Source organism: Macrobrachium nipponense, chromosome 35, assembly GCF_015104395.2.
Source record: "Macrobrachium nipponense isolate FS-2020 chromosome 35, ASM1510439v2, whole genome shotgun sequence".
NCBI classification, from domain to species: domain Eukaryota; kingdom Metazoa; phylum Arthropoda; class Malacostraca; order Decapoda; family Palaemonidae; genus Macrobrachium; species Macrobrachium nipponense.
The window spans coordinates 26,064,095-26,082,237 of record NC_061096.1 but is presented as its reverse complement, the minus strand read 5'-3'; the positions used below and the strand labels follow the sequence as shown (position 1 = coordinate 26,082,237).

Sequence of the window (18,143 nt, the reverse complement as noted above, 5' to 3'; positions counted from 1 at the left end):
TAATAATAATAATAAAATCAAAATATGCTGTTACTTGTTCGTGTAATAAAATAACATCCAAGATTGCGAGAAGTCGAGCGTTATAGCATCGCATAACCATACGTTAACTGTTATGACATGCCAATAAAAATATCTGTGGGGGTTGCAAACTTCCATGCAATGTGTATCCCCGTTCAATCAGGGTTCGTTCCTTAAGAGTGTTGTAGCGGAAAAGGGACTCGTTCGTCGTGGAGAGATGTGTTCAATTAGGTTCTCATGAGTAGAGGAAAAGACCCCATATAGACTCCACTTTTCTAGCCCCGCCCCCCCCCCCCCCACCCCCAAGGGGCGTGGTTACCACCCCCTCCCCTCCCCCTCCTGATAAGCTCATTTACGTACGTGATGCCTAAAAAGGGGCGGGGCAACCCCCAAAAGGGGCGTGGTCACCCCGACCCCATATAGACTCCACTTGTCTGGGGGGCGTGGCCACCCTGACCCCATATAGAACTCCACTATTCTGGGGGGGTCGTGGTGCCACCCCTGACCCCAACCATATAGACTACCACTATTTTGGGGGGCTCGGGTGGCGTGGCCACCCCTGACCCCAAATTGACTCCATTTGTATTATAAGCTCATGTTACGTAACATGAGGCTCATAATTGACGTCCATTTGTCTTACAAGCTCATGTACGTACAGTTGGACACAGGTTTCCCTGTTACACCTTCTTGAGGGACTTCGAAAAATTATATGGTAACAGTGTTTACTGAGGGGGATGGGGGGAGGACTCTTCCTCTCTTAGCAAGAGTTCCACCAATAAGCTCTGGAATTCTTTCAGTGGGAGGAGTCATTAGGTATGGTTGGAGAAACACACACACGGAGTAAAAAATAAAAAATAAATCTGAGCAGGGTATATCTCTGTAACTAAGAATACTGTCTCACTTTTAATATAAGTTTGTTTATTAAGATTCCATTTAACTTTCGTCTAAGTCGTTATCTGTCATTATATATCGGTCATATTCATTACGCAATACTTAAAATGATCAAAATTTTATAGTTATATTGGTATTGGAGAGAATCACGAACATCATAACAGAATATTTTAACCTTATCACGTAAACCAAGTTTATAGTATCGGTTGCAGTGCGTTTTCCTACCAATAAAATTATAGGAAGCTATAAATAGAAGCGCAGCAACACTTCATTGAACATACCCAAAAACTCTGTGAACGTGTTTTAAGTGTCCGACACCTTAGCTCCTCTCTCTCTCTCTCTCTCTTCTTTCTTCTCTCTCTATCTTTCTCTCTCTCTCTCTCTCTCATCTAGCTACTTTAAAGTGACATGTCATCTAGAAATACCACTGCGCTAAGTATTCAGTTTTGATATGTCATTAACACACTTTAATCTTGACTAAACTAATACATGCCTATATATTTCTTCGGGGGCGGGGGGAGTGGTGTCGGGGATAGAGTTCTTGTTGTTAAGCCGTCTTACAGGTTTTGGAATGCTAAAATGTAATTCAAATTGACAAGCTTCTTGCTTTTGCTGTACCGATGTCCTCAGCCTGGCTTTTCTACAACTGAAATGGGTGGGGGTGGGACTAGGGGTAAGGTGGGCCTGTTGCGACCCCGATGAGTGGAACGAAGTACTAGATTATGCTCGTGGATAGAGTGTATGGTTAACGAAAGGCTCCACTTGAAATATTTTTCTTGTTTATCTTTAATGCCTGCGTGTTTTTTAGGTGTTTATCCTAATATTATTATAGTACTGTAGATTTTCTGAATACAATAAGCATTTACAAGAACGAAGGATTGGGTTTAAACTCACTCTCTCTTGTAAATACATAGAGAATGAATAGGAGAGAGAGAGAGAGAGAGACTAGACGTTACTGAGGTAATCAAAATGAAACTACTAGGGACAGAGAAAATTCCACAACGTGTAATGGAAAGTGAAGAAGGACTCCCAAACTTGGTGCAAACTTTTAACCATTCCCATATGGTAAACTTAATTCGTTTGCCAATGATAAACAATTGTTGATATTCAGAGTTTCATATATTCATGGTTGGGTTTGTATTCCCTCTTGAATATACCTTAGACGTTATTCCCTACACGCCGTTCATTACAATAATTATTACATGATATGGATAAACATATCTACTTGGCTTATATTTTCTAATATATTAATTGTGATACATGTTTTAATGTCATACGGACAAAAATTCCTTTCGCTCTTATCATCACCTTCTTGTGAGGATAAAAGAGAGACGTCTCTATTGTTAAACAGCCCCTTCAGTCATTTACCTTTCCATTGTGGAAAGAGCTATTTTGAGAAATGTAGTTTGATCAGATTGTCCTAGGGTTCTCTTTTTAGATAATTTTTAAAGAAAAAATCAGGATAGCGAAATTCCGTTTAGATTTTGAACTCCTTTAAAATATCAAATTCACCTTTCTAATAAATAAATTATAATAATCATGACCTGGAGCTAAACGATTTGCAGAGGTCTGTTTACGATTTTTTTTCTTTTTTTACATCATACGACATGGTGTCAGTTCCAGCGGAAGCCATGGGGTAATCCAAATATACAGACTCAATTTTTACACTTATTTTTAATATTAGTGAGAAGTCCAGCCACTGAGGAAACATTTACGAAGTGGCCAGGAGTGGCTTGTAACCGTAAACGTGTGGGCCTGGATTTCCTTACATGGTATATGTGATATCACCAAGACTGAAGGGTTTCACCAGTGAAAAATACGTTACAATTTTTCAGAATTTCTTCCTCCCTCCACTTCAACAGCGGAATTATCCCTTCCCACCTAGTCCTGTCATTTTCATTCATGACGGCTGCCCCACCCATCATACGGCCAGAATAGTCCAGGAATGGTTTCAAGGTCGAGAGGATTTGAATTGGTTGCCTGGCCAAATAAGGGTGCAGAACCACATAGATCCCGAGAAAGATGAAGTCGATTTATTAAAGATTGAACAATTCACAGGTGCCCCGAGAGAAGCCGAAGTGTAGTGGAAAAAATCACTGAATTTCTAATCAGTTTTCTACCATGTATGCATAGATTTTTTTTTTTTTATTTTTTTTCCCCATTATTTTTATGCTCATCCATTTCGTATGAAATAGCTACTGTCGCATATCTTATGTAATATAAGCTGGTTAAGGGTAATTACGTTTGCTTTATATCTATTACAATTAGAATCATAATTACCTGACCTGTTATCAAATTACAATTACAACTTCAATAATACTGAAATACAAAACTTAAATATTGGAAAAAATTTTCACAAAACTTTTCCACAAAAAAAAGGAAATAAATGGAATAACACAATTTTAAAATTAGTAGCTGGTAAGATTCTCCCTTAATAATAAATAAATAAATAAATTGGGTAGCGACTCAAAACATCTCTCTATTGCATTTGGTTAAGATGAGTTCTCGAAAAGTAAGAGGGCTGCTCTAGGATAACAATTTCAAATAAAGTACGTTTATTTTATTTGAACTTTTCAGTTACAATTACGAATTACCAATAAGTATAAATAAAAAACAACCGCAATTACAGTTAACTTCAAAATATATAATTAAAAACATTTCAGATAAAAGATAGTGTTTATTTGTAATTGGTAAAGCTTTCTTACTGTGGGTTTCACAGACAGTGCAGTCAAGTTTTTGGTCAATAACACTGTAATGAAGACTGGTATCCGTACGAGATTTTGCTATAATTTTTCGGTATAATCAAGGCTTTAACTCAAATGAATCTCCGGTAAAAATGCTCAATTTTTATTGTTAACACATAGAGCAACTGTAACCAGTTACCTATTCAAACCAATCTGTAGGCAATTGGCGGCTCTCTCTTTGCTAAAAAAAAAAAAAAAGTTGAAAAGTTGCGTGACAAACGGATTTCTGCTACCATGCCGACAGTTATGTTCCTAGGCGGCCATCTCTTCTTCACCTTCGTAATACAAGCATAATGCTGATGCCCTGAGTCCAAATGAAGATTGCGAAGGAGGTAACTAAACAACGAGTTATAACAGTAGCTTTACCATCAATCACAGTATCTATCGTTCTACTTCCCACCCCACCATACATGCAGATATCTCTCACTCTAATAAATATAATCATTTACTCCTTACAAGTCAATAGTCACTAAAGAAAGAAAAAACAATTTTACCTTAAGATAAAAATAGTAATAGCTACTACTACTGCTGCTGCTGCTGATCCTAAGAATAATAGTAAAAAAAAACTTGTTATACTTATTAATAATTAATTAATATTGTTCCCTTGTTTTTTGCACATTTTTTCCGTACCTGAACCATACTTTGGTAAATTGTCGTTACGTAATTCCGTACCGTACACATAGGCTAAATATCAACCGTGCCGTACCGTACCGTAATGCCTGCCAGCCTTGCTGGCAGGTAACAACCAAGTGAATCGTTAGATATAAAAAACACTATTGTAAAATTATTATTATTATTAGATAGATGGATAGTATAAAAAAATCGTACAAAATATACTTAAACTGAAGTAACATTCAGAGAGAGAGAGAGAGAGAGGAGGGGGAGATGTGAGGGAAGGAAGAGGAAGGGGGTGGATGTGGGGGTGGAGGGAGAGGGTAGGCGAATTTTTTTTATACTGTTGTGTCATCCATTTCTGGCTAATCGAGCCTTTTGCCTCTTCGTACAGGACAAGTGTCTATTCTTTATAATTTGTAATTCATGATACTCTTATAAATTACGGTACCGGTGTAGTACACTATAGCAAAATCTCGCACTTATATGAATCTTAGTTACAGAGAAATAGGTTAGAGAATTCGCGAACACTTTTACCGAGCTCATTTTACGAAGCAGTGCTCAACGAGTATTCAGTTCTCAATGTAATTATTATCAGGAACAATAATTATGTGAGCATATTATATTTAACAGTAGTATCTTTATTTCATACCATGGTGATTATGATCCCTATTGCCTAATCCTACAATCAAGGAACGATATAATGATATATGAATCATAGTATTGTTTTACTCGACTCGAAACAGAGTCTGAATCCCAACGGAGGTAAGGTCGTTAGCAGGATTTTTAAATGGGTTAGACTTCATAACCACTCACCATGAATCGAAGGGACACAAATCTGGCGCTGCAAGGACGAATTGTCATTTTACGCGACAATTGTTTCTCGATACGAGCCATTGCACGTGATGTTGGTGTGTCCTCCACCACGGTACAGTTGTGGATAAGAAGGTGGGAGGAGAGTGGGAACTTGAACGACTTGCGTAAGTTGTTTATGCTGAATGATTGGTGGATATGTTACATTGTTCATGGTTATTTAATCTTGCTTATTTGATATGAACGTTTCTTTCTTGAATGTATTTCGTCTCGCTATTATAATTTTGATTAGACTACAGATATCCACAGCCATTCCAACACCACAGTAATATTTCAGGTGCACCTCCATAATTCCACACCGGTGGGTGGTTGGCCCTTGCCGACCTCAACCATGAACAAAGTTAGATAGTCGATTGAGTTGTCTCGGTAAAATTAAGCCTATAAGAGCATTTTATTTGTGCCACCCGTCACAGTCATTGTGTGTCTTTTGATAGCTATAGTTATTATAAAGTCATTTCAGTGATGGCTCAGGAATTGATTACAGTTTTCAATAACCCACCAACAAATTGAGAATATTATGGATATATGTAATCTCGTTCTATTTGATATGCTTTTGAAACCAAAAATATACAGCCACGTTTACTAAATTATGATCAATCCATCAAGTACAAAATTCGAAGAATCTAGAATTGATTGCGATGTTATATAAATTTATAAGTAAACATTTAAGATAATAATGTTCTCTTAGCTAGGCCAGGTGGTCCACGGAAAACCACCCCAGCTGAGGATGACACCATTATCAGGGCGGCTCGAGAGCAACCCTTAACCAACGCCGAGGCCATTCATGAAGACCTTGGATTAGAAGTGTCATTGATGACAGTACGACGTAGACTCCACGCTGCTGGGATTCATCACAGAACTCCAGGGACGAAGGAGCTCTTGACGGAGCGACACAAGGCGGGAAGGCTTGATTTTGCCCAACGTCATGCTGATAAGGGTTTGGACTTTTGGGGCAGGGTCATCTTTACTAACAAGAAGTGCTTCTCGTCCACATCGCATGGGAAGCTGCATTATTGGCGAACAAATAGAACTCGGTATGATAAGGAAAATCGTTACTTGCATCAATTATCAATTGCATTCTTCTTTATATTTATTATTAATCTTCAGATTTTGTTCCACGGAAGTGGACTGTCAAAATATACAAAGGGAGTTAACATAAATAAGAGTGCTATTTCTGAGATAAATATTAGGTAAGGGGCAGTGGCATCATTTGCTCTTTTTCTTCAAATATAATATATTAAATAAATAATTACACAATAGAATTCTTTCAGTGTTGGTATCACTGAGAATTTAAATTCTCCAAAGGTATATATATATATATATATATATATATATATATATACATATATATATATAGATATTAATTATAATATATAATATCATATATATATATTATATATATATATATATCTATATATATCTATATATTATATATATATATATATATTATATATATATATAATATATATATATATATAATAATATGATTTATATTATACATCCCCATTTTTTTCTCTCATTCAGATATGAACCCCGTAACATCGTTGAGGTGGTTCGATCTGGCCATGTCAGCTGCAACGTATGGGGCTGGGTGTGTCTGCATGGTATGGGTGATGTGTTCCGTATCGAGGGACGATTTACAGCAGCTAAGTATGTTGAGCTGCTGCAAACCTCCTCCTTGCCTTCGTTACGAGAAAGGAATTTTCCCTTCCCACCAGGGCCCATCCTGTTCACACTGCTCACGTTGTTCAAGAGTGGTTTGCCAGACAGGATAACCTGCTTCTTCTTGAATGGCCGAGCAAAGGAGTAGATATGAATGTGATTGAACACGTGTGGGCCCAGATGGTGAACACATGGAAAATGGAACATGAGAGAACAACACAGCAACTCATGGCTCACATCAACTCTCAGTGGAAAATTTGTAGACGAGACTGCAGCAAATTTTCAACCTTATTCATTCGATGCCCGACAGATTGAGGGAAGTGACTGAGAGAGAGGGTGGATGGTCAAGGTATTAGATTGTATAATATAAATGTTATATTTTTTGTAATAGGACCTAAAATGTTCTCATTTTGCCGCACACCTTCGATTTTGATGATAGTATATCAGGAATAAAGTTTTTTATTCTATTTTTAATAATTCTATAATGGAACTGACTGTAGAGAGATCCAATCGTTAATTTCATGTTATGAAATGGGGTAATATATCAAGCGAACACTCAAGGGAACAAGAGTTTATGACATTACAGTATCAGAGATGAGAAATTTCTTTGCTTTGGTAATGATTATGGGTATTGTCAGGAAGGGCAATCTTCAATATTATTGGGTCACTGATCCTCTCCTGAATACACTAATGACATATCAGAACTGCATACTGAGCGCAGGGGTTTTTCTTATCACTAAGTTAGCTAGTATAGCTGAGAGAGAGATATATATAAGTTAGCTGGTATAAGAGAGAGAGAGGAAACGCACTGCAACCAATGCTGTAAACTTGGCTTACGTGATAAGGTTAAAATATCCTGTTATGATGTTCGTGATTTTCGGCAATACCAATATAACTTTAAAATGTTGATCAATTTTAAGTATTGTGTAATGAATATGACCGATATACAATAATAGACACGGTTGTAAGATAACGTCTTGGCCGAAAGGTAAATGGAACCTTAATAAACAAACTTATATTACAAGTGAGACAACAATCTTCATTACAACGATATAGACTGCTCAGATTTTTTTTACTCCGTGTGTGTGTGTGTGTGTGTGTGTGTGTGTGTGTGTGTGTGTGTGTCTTTCTCCAACCATTCCTAATAACTCCACCCACCAAACGAACTCCAGAACTTATTGGTGGAACTCTTGTTAGCAGAGAAGGGGTTCTCCCCCCCATCTCCCTCAGTAAACACTGTTACCATGTAATTTTTCGAAGTCTCGCAAGACGGTGTACCAGGGAAACCTATGTCCAACTGTACATGAGCTCATATTAGGGGGCGTGGCCGCCCCTAACCCCAAATAGACTCCACTTGTCTTATAAGCTGATATACGTAGATGAGGTGTAAAAGGGGGTGTGGCCACCCTTGACCCCAAATCGACTCCACATGATTGATGAGCTCATGTACAGTTGGACACAGGTTTCCCTGGTACACCGTCTTGCGAGACTTCGAAAAATTACATGGTAACAGTGTTTACTGAGGGAGATGGGGGGGAGAACCTCTTCTCTGCTAACAAGAGTTCCACCAATAAGTTTTGGAGTTCGTTTGGTGGGCGGAGTTATTAGGTATGGTTGGAGAAAGACACACACACACACACACACACACACACACACACGGAGTAAAAAAAATCTGAGCAGTTTATATCGTTGTAATGAAGATTGTTGTCTCACTTGTAATATAAGTTTGTTTATTAAGGTTCCATTTACCTTTCGGCCAAGACGTTATCTTACAACCGTGTCTATTATTATATATCGGTCATATTCATTACACAATACTTAAAATTGATCAACATTTTAAAGTTATATTGGTATTGCCGAAAATCACGAACATCATAACAGGATAGTTTAACCTTATCGCGTAAGCCAAGTTTACAGCATTGGTTGCAGTACGTTTTCTCTCTCTCTCTCTCTCTCTCTCTCTCTCTCTCTTATACTAGCTAACTTATATATATATCTCTCTCTCAGCTATACTAGCAAACTTAGTGATAAGAAGTCATTAGTGTATTCAGGAGAGGATCAGTGACCCAATAATATCGAAGATTGCCCCCCCCTGACAATACCCGTAAGCTTAACCAAAGCAAAAAAATTTCTCATCTCTGATACTGTAATGTCATAAACTCTTGTTCCCTTGAGTGTTTGCTTGATATATTACCCCATTTTATAACATGAAATTAACGATTGGATCTCTATACAGTCAGTTCCATTATAGAATTATAAAAAATAGAATAAAAAAAAGTTTATTCCTGATATACTATCATCAAAATCGAAGTGTGCGGCAAAAAAATTATCGCCACCAATCCTTTGCCACACAGGATTAGCTGGTTTGACGTTTCTGACAACCTCCTAGGCCACCCTTACCTCCCCTCCCCTGCGCAGTTCATACGAATGGAAGACGATCAGTGCAAACGGCCAGCAAGACCTCTAATAAGGCAAAGTAGTACAGAACCAATATCGATACAATAAGCTATGAAGGCGCACAAAATTAAAAACTTAAGAACGTCACATGACGTAAACAACATGTGTGGGACGAGTTCTGCAACACGCATATGACGTGGTGACCTTTTAAGGGTTAACTGTTGTTTTCTAAAATTATGTATGCACCGATATATCATAGACTATATATTTCGTTGACCTCAGGTGATAGGTGAAGTCATTTGGGCTTTCCTTATAGTGGCTGACATAAAGAGAGTATCATCTACTGAATTGACAGTTACCTTTTAAAATGTCCCACAGAGCATATGACCCCTATACTCAGAAACGTCAACGACGGCCCAAAAATATGCCACATTTTTACTCTTGTTCATATAACTTAGGTTTTACACCAAAGATACATTGAAAATATCAGTAGGATATAAAGCATTACATTTCAAATAATGGAAACTAATTTAATAGACTTCAAGAAGCTAGTAAGCGAAAATAAGTGGCGAAGTATCATATCTGTATCGGCCACACCACAGAGAACAAAGTATACAGGTAAGGCAATTTGCCAATACTGCTACCGACCTCACTGTATGATAACAGTGCTCAGCGAGTCATTCAGTTCTATAATTCAATGCTGTTAACAAGAAACGGTGATTAGGAAGACATCAAAAACATGTGGAGCCTGAGTAAGTAGGAAAGTTTACTGCAATACTCAAAATATTGTATGGAGGCATTACGCCATTTTTTACAGATACTTCGAATATTATATCAAGAATATCATGGTTATAAGAAAACTTGATATGAATTATGTTTAAAACATTAATCAAATAACTAGTGAGAAACAAATGAGAACTTGTTATGTCCTTTAAAAAAAATATACATATTATACAGGGTAGAAACGGGGGGGGGGGGGGGGGGGGGGGGGGGGGGGGAGACCAGTTACTGTGCACCAATTGCAATGTCGCACTAAATTATGTTATTTATTTACGGTTAAAATCTCGTTATGACGGTACTTGAAGAAGATACATCTACTAATCCTCAAAGAGGACTTAGTAGTAGGTCTATAGTAGGCTATGGTGGAAATGGCTCCAGTAGTACCATATTTGCAACCGAGCAGTTCTTTATTATCACGTTGTGCCAGCTCCTTGTAATGTCTCAATAACCTTCCCAGAAGAATATTTGGTTACTCTAAGTAATACAATGGTTGAAAATGTTCTTACCAGCTTCATAATATAATCCAAGAGGAGGTGAAACACATTCCTCTAATACAGCCTCCCCCAAGGAAGTGACAGCTCTGAAAGCAATGGAACGTGACGTGATGTCTTCTAAGTACAAAGACAGTCTTTTACATGAACTTACATAAGACCATTTGTATTAAGATACGGGAATAAAATTGACTAATAAAATATCTGATATGTGTTATAATTCAAACACTTACATTGCTTATGCGGTTCTCTTTTAACCTCACAAAAAATATATGAAGAAGTTAGCGAAGAGCGACCTCTCGGCTTCCAGTAATATACTTCACCCTTTCTTCATCTTAGTCATCGAGCTGCTTCGCTGCACAATAATATGACAATTTTTTTATTCAATCTGTATTTTTAATAGCTAACAGCCGCTAAGAGCTTCTTCGTCGAATATTTCAGTTTAAAAGTACGGCCCTGAGCGGGATAATAATGGCTGTCAGGTTTTTGTTTGTTTGTTTGTATGATGCTTTAACGTTGCATGGAACCTGTGGTTCTTCAGCAACGGGACCAACGGCTTTACGTGACTTCCGAACCACGTCGAGAGTGAACTTCTATCACCAGAAATACACATCTCTCACTCCCCAACGGAATGGCCAAGAATCGAACCCGCGACCACCGAGGTGGGACGCAAATACCATACCAACCACACCACTGAGGCGCTGCCGTCAGGTTTTCTGGACAAGTTATCGTACAGAAACTTCAAAAGTATCGTTTCTCTACCAAAATCGCAAAAATAGATCCCTTTCGTACGAGAAATGATTGTTTACATAACCACTATACTGCTCTACAGTAAAAAGATGGTGGTATATAATAAATGACGGAATCTTTATCAATACAATATTTCTTGGTATCAAAATAAATAGATATACATATAGGCAAAAAGGTCTAAATAAATCTTTCTCATTGTGAAAATAAAAAATGTAACATCTTACATAAAAAAAACTACATATGAAACAAAAACTTTTAAAATATATACACCGAGACTAAAGGAATATTTTATAGTTCTCTCGTCCAAAACTTTAGGCTACATCACCAGTACTACCTTCCAGGCCTCTCAAGAAAATCGGCTACAACTAGTGCTAAGATCAGCTAGAAAAAGCCAAGCTCGGTCATGAGGGGTATAACAATGCTAATTTTTCTGGGCAAACGTAGTTAATCATGATAATGAATATATAAACAGGAGCTGTGTACTTTATTGTAACATATGTCTATGAAGTACTTTTTCTTTCATCTCATATAAGGTGATGAATAGCGGTTCATTGTCTATATATCCAGCATATGATGTTGAAAGCTGGTCTGATTGATTTTGAATTGATTTATATAGATTTTTGGCATTATGCCAAGCACTGGAGCAACTAGGGCCATTCAGCGCTGAAACGGAAATTGACAGTAAAAGTTTTGAAAGTTGTTACAGGAGGAAAACCTCAAAGCAGTTGCACTATAAAACAACTGTTAGGAGAGGGTGGACAGAAAGATGGAAGAAAAAGAATATGAACAGAGGTACAGTAGAAGGAACAGAAGTGGTTGCAGCTTGGGGCCGATGCAAAGAAACTTAACTAATCCCTACATTGCATTGAATGAGGTGCACTGACAGCACTAGCCCCCTACGGGACTGTTCTGTTTCAATGTCAATATACTTTTGACTTGAAGTTACAGGAACCAATAGACATCATTTGCACAATCTTAGGATGCTCGTGTCCATCACGGGTGTGAATTTATTTACTATGCAATTCAACCCCTGCCAAAAAATTAATAAAAATTTTTTTTTTTAATTTGGCAGTCGGCTAAATGCAAATTTTTTTCTATTTCTAGAGCATTGTCAGCTGACTTCCTAGCCCACAGATATGGGTTAGGATTCTGTTTACTTTTTTTTTTCTTTTACTCTGATATACTATACATATTTGGCTTACCTGCCAATTGCACTAAGTTTGTTAGTATTTTCAGGCACCAGGCATACTGTACACAAAGCCCTTCTACCCTGAACTTTCCAAGCTTGTAGGGAAAGCTCCCTCTTCAGGAACTTGAAAGTCAGGCCTTTGGAAATTACTTACAAAATGACCTTGTGTATAAATGGTTACCTTAGCTTGTTGAAAAAATGACAAAGGATTGGTATTTATAGGTTTTTTTCTACAACTACTAAACAACACAATGCAATTATGGTAAAATTATTAGTCACTCAAACCTACACTAAAGTCACAACCAGAACAAGTTCTCCATCATTTGAATAGAGGATGTTGACGAGTTGCATATAATTAAAACCCTGATACAATTGTTATTATATATTTGTGTAGAAATAACATCTGACATATCACTGACGAGATTTACAAAAGCTTATCAAGAGTTTCACAGGATTGTTAGCAACACTGGTCACTTGATCAAACAAGAACAGGTCCACCTCTCCAATGTTTATCTGTACCCCAAAAAGGATATCAAACTTCAAAATGAAAAATATAATGTCTTTTATAAGGTAAAGCATAAGCAGGATTTACAAAAGGGATGTGAGAACACCTGTACATAGTCCAAATGATACTATATGCGAGATAAGAAAGGGACTAAGCACATTAACACTGTACATAAAACTCTAGATAAAAGACAGTTACTAATGGGTTAACAAGCACTTGTCAAAAACTAAGATTAAAAATGTGATGAATAAAAGCTCCAAAACAGAAAACTAACAGCAGGATGATGAGAACAATTTTTACAGATCACTTTGCAAATGGTAACTGATGAAACACATAAGGACAGCAGTAAAAAATAAACTGCATTTAACAAGGTAGTTAAAACCCACATTACACTCTAGTGTTACTTTACAGTTAAATTTAAACTTTAAAACTTACTGTCCAATACTGTATTGTTGAATACAGTTACTCACCATAAACTGTGATGTTACTGTGTGAGTCTTGTAAGGGTCTGCACCAAGAGCTCTCATCTATATACAGCAGGAGTCCCTAGTGTTTCTGTGTGGCTCATCACACCTCCTAACAACCAACCATTACATTCAGTCTTGCTACTCTTGGAGCCAGAGGTACAGAGCCTTTTCATAATACAAGTTCATCTCCGGTCAATAACCCTAATATCAATATTCACACAATACATAAGTATCATTCTTAAGAGAGATTCTTTGGTAAAAATGTAAGTACAAAAGGAGATGAAGAAACTATTGCACATATTTGTTTGAACTGCAAAATAAACAAAATTCATAAAAATACATTTTCATACAAATAATCAAAGCAAGGCATGTCTAAACAAAAGGTCTAAGCTATTGCCTGAAGTTTTACACCAATTCAAATTTGATTCATGACTCAAGTAAAAAAAAAAAAAAAAAAAAAAAAAAAAAAAAAAAAAAAAAAAAAAAAAAAAAAAAAAAAAAAAAAAAAAAAAAAAAAAAAAAAAAAAAAAAAAAAAAAAAAGAAAAAAAAAAAAAAAAAAAAAAAAAAAAAAAAAAAAAAAAAAAAAAAAAAAAAAAAAAAAAAAAAAAAGTTCAAATAATAAATAAAATCTTGATACTGTACTAGTTTATCTTATGAGTAGCTTAAAGCAATGAAAATTTAAATATAACAGTTTAGTCACTTTTCTGTTAACAGTTCATGGGTATGTGCCATCAAAGATATTTATTTGGAGATCATTTCTGTTATTGTGATATATCTCATTACACTATGTACATTATAATGACCTTGGGATACTGTTAAAACTTTGATATCTGCATCTTGTCTTTCAACAATGAATTAAATGTCAAGCTTTCAAACCAGTAGTTAAAAGAAATAAATCTGCTCCATCTAGAACATATAGAGCTCTCACAGTAACTAAAATACATATTGCTCTCACATAAAATAATTTTATAAGGTAACGACTAGCATTAAACAGCTTAATGGTGCATAGGAATACGGTTCATGTAGCAGAATAAAAGAAAAATGTTGATTTATGCCCAATTTGCTTTACTTCACAGGATAGGCATGATGAGGATAAAGAATCATTGGTCACTTTTAGTACAGGATCACGTTCATGCACCAGTACCACAGTTACACAAGGATATCAGCAACATTTGTTTTAATGTAAATGGGCTTCCACATTGTGATATGTAACATAGACTTACTGTAGTATCAAATCCCCAAAATGTTATGATATTAGTGCATATATTTGATGTTCCTGCATAACTAAGAAGCTGATTCAAACAAAATGGAATACAGAAATCAATCCCTACTCAAAATTCAATGTCAACAGATCTATAGCACCAGAAATGTACATTAACATATAGCTGAAACTGTAAGCTTGTGCTGTCTTTACACAATTCAGACTAATTGAAGTCCCTGGCCATGAAATACTGAATATCCAAATCACAGGGATTTTTCGTTCTCTATATCTTTACCCTTGCATGAAGTTCTTCAACTTAGTTTTTCTATGTAAAATCATCTTTGCAACCTTGTAAGATATCCATTTAATGGTTCTTGAAAACTACCTACATCCCACCATATTTCTTATCCCAGGAAAAAGTAAAAATTTTCTAATTTGGAGATCTAAGATAAACAAACAGACTCATTTTTATTAGCTGTACATGGTAAGAAGATAAATATGGTACTGACATTTTGAAGAGTTATAAACTTTATTCCAGGGTTGTTATGAAATATGCATAAAAATCAAGACATATAATTTTTATAAAAATAACTAACCAATTTCAGTATTGTTATCATAACCAGCTGAGGTTTTTTTATGCTACAAACTGGTAAAACATCTCCCAAATCAACGGATTATTCATCATAAGCTGTACTTCACAGTTTTAAAAACATTTTTGTACAACGACATTACGGAAAAGAAAATGAAAGCATCTGGATATACATGATTTCATTACCAAAAAACAATAATAGGAAATCAGTCATTATATTTCCATATTTAATAACCCTAACTTTCCAAGGCAATTTAGAAGTCAAATACTCCTCAAGGCAATTAATCTTCTTGTTTTTTGTAACTCTCTCTATAGTAAATATAAAACTATATATACAAAATTTAAATAAAAGAAAATCATTTGTACAAATGGAGCATGCAACAACTGCTTAGTGAATATGAAAAAAAGTATTCAAGTATATATGTTACTACCATTATATATATATATATATCACTCACAATACCATCCATTCTTAAAGCCTCTTGCTAAAAATAAAAGAGCTTCTTATTGGCACAACACATGAAGTGTGCAACTTGAGTTTCAGCACACACAGGTGATTATTGAACAACTGTCTGCCTTTGCAAGCTCTTGAGCAAGTTTGTGCATGGAAGAGGAAAAGCTGGCACATATTTCTTGGCCAGCTCAAGGATCATACTATATTATTTACATTCAAGTGAGAAACTTTTTAATACTGAATTTTAATATTCTTCATTACCTCACAGTCCTATTTTTAAAAAATGTGTGTGGTATGACCATCATTATAGAAAAACTACTATAAGAAGCATCATACCTGATTTTGAAAGCTGGTATGAAAAATGGAGCAATGACCATAACACTTTTGCAATACTCATGTTACTTGTAGCATTAAATGCATTTGATTATGGTAAAATCTGATTTCTTCAACATGTAAACTGTTGAGCACTGGCTCTTTTCTCACAAAAACTTTTAAATGCAAAAATATTCTTCATTTTTGGGCACTTTTTTTCCCCTGCCCATGTACTAAATTAGTACTTCACAGGAATATTCTCTTCCTTCTATTTTGGCAAAATGTTTATTAAACAAAAAACTAACTCCTCACAAAGTGACAGTTAAGTTGTAGTAAGAAACAGACTTTAGGTTAGGACTATGAATAAGGTTAAATTCAACTATTAACAAGCATCATGAAAATATAAAAATCACTGTGCAGTCAGGCTCACATTAAAAAGAATCTAATAATTAACAACCTAATCACTGAGTAATGACTTCTTCTTGTAAAGTAGGAGCAGGACGAGCCATAATGCTTGGAGGGCGAGACCGTCTTGGCTGCTGAGGCGCTCCGTCCTCCCAACCAGGAGGTGCCATTAATCCAGATGAAGTCTGACCATCTGTGTTAGCATTCATAGTCTCCCTCAGTACTTCCGTATAATCTTTTATTAATGTAGCAATCATGAAAGCCTGAAAGTCATAAGAGAAAAAAGGTAGTTTTCAAAATTATGGAGTATAAAATCTATTTGCTGTCACACTGCTTTTATTTATAAAGATTAAAACTTTCATAATATTTTTACCACTTTTTTAATAAAAGAACCAATCTATGTTGCACAATTTTGTACATCAGTTGCAAATACATTAACTGAATAATTAAGGCTAATTCCATAATCAGATGGGCAATATATCTTTAAAATTATGAGTTGTAAATATATCGATCAATATGACCGATTCTACCTTGAAGTCTCAAGCACTTCCTGGTTCACAGGTGGTTGATTTAGTGGTGGTGAAAAAAATAAAATAAAATAAAATTCAGTGTACTCACCTGGGTAGTGTTCAGAATGATTTTGCTTTGTTTTCTTGTAGATCCTGTGATGATCATAAGTGCAGTTATGGAGGCTGAGTAGTTCAAAATGTAATCATACTCATATGTACAGAGAACATTTCGAGATCGATGTTCAAGAAGATGCACACCATTCTCATCAATAGCCAACCATAATACCTTAGGCCAGTTAGATGTAAAGGATTGCTGTAAAATAAGACAGTAATTAAAAGCTGCCACTGCTAGATAAAAATATGAGATATGGAATGGCTTTCAATGCCTTACGTAGCTCAAACATTAGTTTTATCATTTGATAGATTTTAAAGTACTGCACATAGTAATCGAAAACAATCAGTGTACAATAAATTTCAACAGTGAAAAAGAGAGACGAATTGAAGTCTGTCAATGGTTTATCATGATAACAATACCATTTAACAAAAGAAAGATTAGGTACTTACTGTGACATCAAATATAGTAGCCCTATGAAGTGGCCAAGACTTGATGAGATTAAGAAAAGCCTGCTTGGCTTCCTGAGGGTCCATATTAAAAAGAGACTGATGATGCATTGCAACAGCATCATGCGTTACATTTGTTAGCAATCTTGGCGACAAAGTGTGCGCTATAACTTCGCCATAATCCATTCCAGTCCCAGTAAAGTTACCCAACTCTATTTGTGCTCTCAGAGCACATAACATGACCTGAAATTTTAAATTACATTTCCTTTTGAAAAATAAAGTACATTGCTATATTTTTATTGAACTTTTAAAGTAACTTTATTCTAAATTTTATTCAAATAACTCTGTTATTCTATACTGTCTTCATAACTATCTAGTTTGTAATGAGATTACAGTTTACTTACAGCTTCCATCTGAGTCACGGGGAACTTATCAGCACGCAAAGTGTAAAGAACTTGGAAGTACAAGAGTTCTTTTTCGACATTATCACTTAGATCCATCCATGATTCTAACAACAAATGTTTCTGAAAAATAAAAAATAGGACATTAGCATACCCCTAAAACTCTATTATAATACAATATTGTTAAAAGGTTTGGTGTAATTTTACAATTTGGTACTCCATTTAGAAAAATTCAAAATTCAACAATTTCAAGTCATATTCAGTATTGAGAAATATGTGCTGTGCCTGTATTAGCTCAAAATAAATAAAAGCCATTACAATTAACCATTCT

At 35.6% G+C, this 18,143-nt stretch overlaps 1 protein-coding gene across 4 annotated transcripts in view; it reads right to left on the bottom strand.

Annotated features, from left to right (window-relative positions):
• Window positions 1-12,774: 12,774 nt before the first annotated feature.
• LOC135208493 (unconventional myosin-X-like) overlaps window positions 12,775-18,143 on the bottom strand; it is a gene marked incomplete at its 5' end in the record, with an annotated part of 30,443 nt that continues 25,074 nt past the window's right edge. For all 4 annotated transcript variants that reach the window (XM_064240730.1, XM_064240731.1, XM_064240732.1 and 1 more), the window contains 4 exon segments: window positions 12,775-16,604; window positions 16,960-17,163; window positions 17,415-17,654; window positions 17,816-17,935. In XM_064240730.1, coding sequence (XP_064096800.1) covers window positions 16,398-16,604; window positions 16,960-17,163; window positions 17,415-17,654; window positions 17,816-17,935 — 771 coding nt within the window.